This window comes from Crassostrea angulata, chromosome 10, assembly GCF_025612915.1.
Source record: "Crassostrea angulata isolate pt1a10 chromosome 10, ASM2561291v2, whole genome shotgun sequence".
Lineage (NCBI taxonomy): Eukaryota > Metazoa > Mollusca > Bivalvia > Ostreida > Ostreidae > Magallana > Magallana angulata.
In genome coordinates this window covers 52,036,868-52,044,363 of record NC_069120.1, presented here as the reverse complement: position 1 = coordinate 52,044,363, position 7,496 = coordinate 52,036,868, and the positions used below count along the sequence as shown (strand labels likewise).

General features: G+C 35.2%; 1 protein-coding gene across 1 annotated transcript; it reads right to left on the bottom strand.

Moving 5' to 3' along the window:
• Positions 1 to 1,317: 1,317 nt before the first annotated feature.
• On the bottom strand, positions 1,318 to 7,439 carry LOC128165629 (tether containing UBX domain for GLUT4-like). The gene is made up of 18 exons (XM_052830354.1): positions 7,328 to 7,439; positions 7,040 to 7,098; positions 6,291 to 6,503; positions 5,898 to 5,979; positions 5,326 to 5,399; positions 4,623 to 5,094; positions 4,403 to 4,537; positions 4,270 to 4,316; positions 4,074 to 4,098; positions 3,893 to 3,959; positions 3,707 to 3,779; positions 3,391 to 3,533; positions 3,082 to 3,144; positions 2,605 to 2,657; positions 2,451 to 2,502; positions 2,176 to 2,248; positions 1,669 to 1,805; positions 1,318 to 1,504 (listed from the first exon to the last, which is right to left on the bottom strand). Exons 1-18 carry the CDS (start codon positions 7,403 to 7,405, stop codon positions 1,494 to 1,496), a joined length of 1,857 nt encoding a protein of 618 aa, XP_052686314.1. The 5' UTR covers positions 7,406 to 7,439; the 3' UTR covers positions 1,318 to 1,493.
• Positions 7,440 to 7,496: the final 57 nt, after the last annotated feature.

The window sequence follows — 7,496 nt, the reverse complement described above, 5'->3', positions numbered from 1 at the left end:
CGATTTTTACAACTTAGAATCTTCACTATATATACAAGCTTTTGTGTAAATATTGGCATTTCTGGTGCAGTGGTTCTTGAGAAGAAGATTTTTTAAACATTTTCCTGTGTATTTCTATGTTAAACTTTGAACCCCGCCTGGGGCCCCAGTTTTGGTCCGAGGGTCACGATTTTTACAATTTAGAATCTTCACTATATATACAAGCTTTTGTGTGTATATTGGCATTTCTGGTGCAGTGGTTCTTGAGAAGAAGATTTTTTAAACATTTTCCTATGTATTTCTATGTTAAACTTTGAACCCCGCCTGGGGCCCCAGTTTTGGTCCGAGGGTCACGATTTTTACAATTTAGAATCTTCACTTTGTATACAAGCTTTTGTGTAAATATTGGCATTCCTGGTGCAGTGGTTCTTGAGAAGAAGATTTTTTAAACATTTTCCTATGTATTTCTATGTTAAACTTTGAACCCCGCCTGGGGCCCCAGTTTTGGTCCAAGGGTCACGATTTTTACAATTTAGAATCTTCATTATACATACAAGCTTTTGTGTAAATATTGGCATTTCTGGTGCAGTGGTTCTTGAGAAGAAGATTTTTTAAACATTTTCCTATGTATTTCTATATATGTTAAACTTTGAACCCCGCCTGGGGCCCCAGTTTTGGTCCGAGGGTCACGATCTTTACAATTTAGAATTTTCACTATATATACAAGCTTTTGTGTAAATATTGGCATTTCTGGTGCAGTGGTTCTTGAGAAGAAGATTTTTTAAACATTTTCCTATGTATTTCTATGTTAAACTTTGAACCCCGCCTGGGGCCCCAGTTTTTGTCCGAGGGTCACGATTTTTACAATTTAGAATCTTCACTATATATACAAGCTTTTGTGTAAATATTGGCATTTCTGGTGCAGTGGTTCTTGAGAAGAAGATTTTTAAAGACATGCACCCTATACTCACTGTTTCGCAATTATCTCCCTTTTGAAAAGGGCTGTGCCCTTTATTTTAACAATTTATAATCCCCTTTCCATAAGGATGCTTTGTACCAAATTTGGTTAAATTTGGCCCAGTGGTTTTTGAGAAGAAGTTGAAAATGTGAAAAGTTTACAGACGGACGGACAGACAGACAGACGGACGGACGGACGACGGACAACGGGTGATCAGAAAAGCTCACTTGAACCTTCGGTTCAGGTGAGCTAATAAAAACAGCGATGTAGGCTTTGCCTGTTGCCCAATTTGTTTGATTTATCAATAAAGAGGGTTATGATTCAGTGGACATTCCTATTATGTACTATCATATTGATTACACCATCAACAGAAATACAAATGATGAAAAGCACTTTTATTGAGACTCCAAGGATGAAAAACGAGTAAATGAATCGATAGATATGAGACAATGTCTGATTGATTTCTGTTATTGTCAAAAAGCAGTCGGTGTATAGGAACTGTGAGGCAGCACTTAGATTTCTTGACTTCAGCTTCGCTGATATCACTGAAAAATCCTCACTTCTTTCCTGAAAATACATGAATACTATAGGAATCTAAACCTTAGAACTTGGATGCTGTTCATATGAACAGATACATATTAACTTGGTTATTTTCACATTCTGTTATTTTCCAGTTTTTTGCAATACTTCATATACTGCTTGTCATGTGTGAGTCAGGGATTGGTGCTTACCGACAGTGAACCACTTTGGGACGCCCGGCTTCTTGGGGTCGCTGGATGCGTTGGAGGCGGGTTTTGAGGGTTTTGGTTTAGATGGACCTGGGTTAGAGTCTGTTCCAGTTGAAGTGGATGTATCGTCTTTAGAAAGACTAATACAAAATATAGAAAGTTACATTATGTTTAGCACAACACTTATGCATGAACATGTAAAGGTTAATGAATATGTGAAGGAGCATATGATACCTGTTATGTTTAATGTTATAACACAAATACATGTACATGTATAAGACAGTACCATATGTCTTTCACCCAGCCTGTAAACATCAAACCCTAGTATAAAAAAACTTTTGCTTTCTCAGTAACTCTTAAGATTCTAATTCAACACTGCTGGAGTTCTTGTAGAATTTACAACATCATTCTACCAGTTCTCTCCAAAAATCTAACATCTCGCTTAGTTCTCTCAATATATCATAACACTATCCAGAATACCATAGCGTTAGAATTAGACCCCTGACTTACCAGTTTTCTACTATGTCCTCAGCTTTACTCTTGGGACCAATTTCCTTCATTACAGCTTCTGACAGGTAGTGATCTGAAAGTTTACAAAATTATGTTCCTAATCATCTCTCAATAGTGAATGTCACTCAATGGGAATCAATAGAAGGGGGTAAAAATAATACAGTTATGTAAAGTTTTATGACGACTACTTTACCACCTGATGCTGATTTTGCATGCTACAGTGACACAATAACTAATTGCATACTCTTGTGATAGGTTATGAAGAATTTATTTACCTTTAGTTGTTTCAGATCCAAAATACACCACAGATGCAGGTGCTAGTTTTGCCTGAATAAAAAAAAACATAAATCTTTAGCTCGAATTCTCTTTTTTGCAGATCAAATCTCACAACTTTTGTTTTCAGTTTTTTCCAATTCCTTGGAAAATTACCTGGATAAGAGTCAGAGTTTGGTCTTTTAGGACCTGCTTTGGGGGTGCTGTGTCTAATAAAAAAAGATCAAGTGTTTAATGTAAACCATTGATAGTGAGATTGTGGCAATGGCATCCAAAGCTTCTATATGGTACTCAAGACATACAGAATTAAACGGAAATCATATTTTGAAACCTTTAGCCCTGCTTTTTGTCTGCTAGTTTAATAAAAGTAATGTATTAATGTATGGTTAAATAAAAAACATTTAGAAACTATCTCTATTTGCCCTATTTTTTTTTCTCAAATATAATCAGTTGAAAATTAAGGTTGCTGTAAATTTTGAGTGATTGAGCTAATTTATATACATGTACCTTTACCGCATTTTACACTCCTTACTGTGTAAAATATATGCTTAAAGTTCAGAAAAGTACTGAGTTATATTCATCCCATTTAAATGCTAATACAGTAGAACAAGTTAATAATTACATCCAACTCACATAGATAAAATTTCAGACTTTTGTCTTCCAAATGGCCTCTTACAAACTTGTGTAGTGCAAACACTGGAATAGAAATAAATTACAAAATTGATATCACTCACGAACAGAAATATAAAAAACCTTGAAACAAATGCTTCAAGAACTGTATATGAAATAAATTAAACAAGTATGATATAAAGGTCCTATAGAATACCCATCTAGAATCATGCAAAATCTGTTTGATAAAAATCAAAGAAGATCTGAAAGTTTTGCTCAATACAAATCCTATAAGTTCTGTATAATACATGTCCTAACACTTGGCTTACTGACCGGTCTCCTTGGGTCGGAACAGCCCCTGTAGCACCACCTTGTCTGGGAACTGGACACGAACCACCACCTGCTGGTACTTGGCGTATTTACTTTCCAGTCGCTCCTGAATCATCGACCGTGTGAGCAATGGCTGATCAGCTTCACTTTGTTTACAAAGAGAAATAAAAAGAATTGAATATACATGTATTGGCTTAAATAATTGTCTGTGGAATATCTATACCGTAGGTAATGTAATGCATGATACATGTATTATCTCCCCTGTTTTTTGGAGACACATACCTTATTATTTATACAAGAACAAATCAGCAATACTTACACTTTCTTTTGTAGATCCACCATCATTCTCTTGATGTCATTTTCATTAATTTCAAAAAATTCATCAGGGAGATCTACAAGCAAGTCAACAGAAGAAATGTAATATATAATGTGTACATGTAATATATGTAAGAATCAAAGAATGATTGCCAGGATTGGTTTTTGTTTTTTATTGTAAGACCTTGACCTTCATTTGATGCTGCGGTTCTTGTAGTTTCCTCTGCATTGAACAACACAGCTTGTCTGTCACAGGGCTAGACAAAAATAAATTGAAGAGTTATTTCCCTTTATCAAAACATTGTAAAAGGCTTCGATAGATAAGATAAGAGGGTCTCTCAAAATATTACACCCCTAAAGCTAAAAATTACCTTATATTCTTCTCTGTTAACCTCACTACAAGAAAATGTACAAATATTCATATTTGTGCATTAGAAGAATGATCATTTTAAGCAACTTTAAATAAGGGAGATACAGTAATATCATAATGTATATTTGAGTCATTTATATAAAAGACTTACCATTAATGCAGGAATTTGGAAAAGTGTTTTGATATTCTTGACTTACCTTAGTTCATTTTTATAAACCTCTTTTCCTTTTGTTTCTTCTGGGAACTGTTGATAAAATGTATGTATTTTTAATAAATACAATAAAACATACACCACCAATTTCAAAGCACTTTTTTCTAATGTGGTGTAACCTTGAACTCTGAAAACATGGGAGCTTCCTGAGGTCGTCCTCTCTTTGGTTTCGACCCTGCTGCTGCCTTCTGCTGATCTGGTGAAGGGTGTAAACCCATTAGTGGCATGTAGTGAGCTGCTAGACGCCGGGCAACCTGTAATCACATACTCTGAATTAAGACATACAGGGATATCTTACTAGATAATATTTGATTGGTTCACTTTCTAGAGGATAAGTACCTCTTGTTCCTGTGCAGATAATTCATGGAAATCCCCAGGAGAAAACACCTGAACTCCAGGAATATTCATCTGTCGTATTGTCTCTGCAAATTCTTGCTGCTGATTACTTTGACCTTGACCTTGGCCTGTTGCCATTGCCCTGTGACCTTCAGTTTCAATTTTATCCTCTACCTCCATTGGCTGTTGCTGTTGTGATGTACTGGGCACAGAAGCACTTTGTTTTGCATCAACCTCCATGGCCTCTGATGTTCGACTAGCAGAGTTCTTAGGTCCCTCTGTTTTGTCCTCAGCTGTTGAAGACTTGTCCACTGACTGAGCCTCCTTGGACTGGACAGGGTCCTCAGATTTCCCCTCCTGTTGAGATAGCTGCCTCTGAGCCATCAAGTCAAGTTTCTGTAATTTTGTTTTCTCTCTTTCTATTTTATCTAAAATTTCAGCCATTATTGAATCATCCACTGGTCTATGTACAAGCCTGTAGAATGAATAGTTTGAATTTCATTAACATATCTTTATGTACTTTTACATACATGTTGCATTTCTACATCAACTGCAATGGTGTTGAGCATTAATAACAGTAGCCTGAGTAAATAATAGTATGTTTATCATGGTAGGTAGATGACCATCTTTAATTACATTGAATGAATTCATGTTGTTTACCAACAAAACAATTGAATGAAAATTTGTGGACTTTAATCATTCCTACCTTATAACAGCTTTTCCACCAGTCAAACCAAGTTTCCTTAGAGTCATAGACTGTAGTGCAATTTCACCTATAATCTAAATATATGTAAATCAATAAGAAATGAAATAACAAATTGTACAGTACACACAAAAATAATTAGGAAGCAATCAATCTGCCATTGTCTGTCTTGTTCAATCCATAACATGAATTGAAGCTGTGCACAGCCCTGCCAAATTTATACTGCTGTCTCCCCATCAATATCTACACAACCCTTCCCGCTTCTTTTTGTGACCTACATAATAGTCTCCATATACAGAATCCTATCCCATCCAATCACAGTCTATTTTAGACAAATGTTTAAGTATATGTCTGTCTCTTCAATTCTGCAAATATTACAGCTTCATAGCCCTTCTCTCTTCTTTTTGTGATCAATATACATGTAACAGTCTCCAAATACAGAATCCTACCTCATTCTATATTAGACAATATAGTTTCCTTCCATTTTTAACCCTGTAATGGTTTTGATTACAGCTAGCCCCCTCTCCTGGTTGCTATATAAAATAGTGTTTATAACAACCCTGCCCAATACTTACCTCCTCCCTCATGTAGATACAAGTTGTCTGGGTAGGAGGCTTGGTGGAGGGATCGACTTTGCAGAGGTTTCCCTTGTGTGTACTGTTGAAAGACAAATTTAAACCAACTTTAAACATTCTTGAATGTTTCTTGCTGCAAACCCTTTACCATCATAAAATGTCTCTCATGATTGATTAAAAAATAGACTTAGGCCTAATCAGAATATAAATTAGTCACTGCTAACAAGTTTATCAAAATAAAGTCATAGCAAATAAAAGTTGACTTACAGTACATAAGGCTAAGTATGAGTTGATGCTTGAATAAATTTAGTTTTTTTTAAATTGTCCCTTCATTAACTTTCTTGTATGCATTTCCAGACTTTTTATAGGACATAGATAAAATTAGTGTCGGACCTGTCAGCATTCTCCCAGTGCTGTAATATATCCCACAGTGAAGTAGCCGGGGGAAATGTGTGCTGCAGTCTCTGGCCATCTTCCAGCTGTAAGGCTATCAGAACATCTTGTTCCTCTCGACTAGACTCTGACTTCACTAGTTCTAGCTTGACATTGTTAGGGAGGTTGGAGTATCTTAAGGACAGTGTGACATCCACAGGTTTTCTTCCATGCCTATGATACATAATGAATGATGTACAAAAAGTTTTGTAGATTTTTATTATAACACAGATTTTTAATTATGACTCAGAGTTCAGTTTTAATCGATGTAACAGTTAATGAAATGCTTTGATTATTCACCAAGTAGGATTAGCTTGATGTAACTTCAGAAATCAGAATGATGCTGTACAAGACAAAATCTTCAAAAGATTCAATCCTACCAAAAGTGTTTTTGCCTACTCCTATCATTGCTTTCTACCAATGAGTAAATTAAACAACAGGTATCAAGATATTTTATTTGTTCAAATGATTGTAATTTGTGAGAATTTCAAATAATGATTCAAGAAAAATGGAGTGTCATGGCTCCAAAATCATGACACATAAGTAAGCAGTTTAATCATTCTTAAAATGCTTATTTAACGTAAATCAACTTGCAGTTTTGTCATAATATGGCAATAGTTTCTTAAGTTATTCCAATAATAAAACTTCAAAACCATGTACAAATTCTAACTTAAAGCAAAAGTGAAAAATGTAAAGTTCTACAAACATACTTAAGAGTGAAGTCTTCAGGTGGAAGAAATCCTTGCTTTTTGCACACTTCTTCTAGTACCTAATGTATAAAAACACATGAATATTTTGTGGTCAGTTCTGATTATCTTTTTTGAGAAAAGACACAAAAGGGATTAAAATATACATGTTGCCATCCAATGTGTATTTTGCACAAGGAAAGAGATGACTTGCAAATTTGAATCTAAATATGCCATTGCATGGAAGGAGAAACAAAAATAACTGGAAACCTATTCACGTTAGCTACCATTTATTTCATCAGTATAATTTACCTGTAACAATTTTGTATTTGGTGTCACCTTGACGTTTTGCCGTCTACCGTTCGGACACAACACTTGAACAGTCGACATATTTCTCTACTTTTTGTTTACAGCGGAAGTAGAATTTTGCCGCTTACAACACAAAAAATATGTGGTTTATTTTCACAATTTTCCGATACAA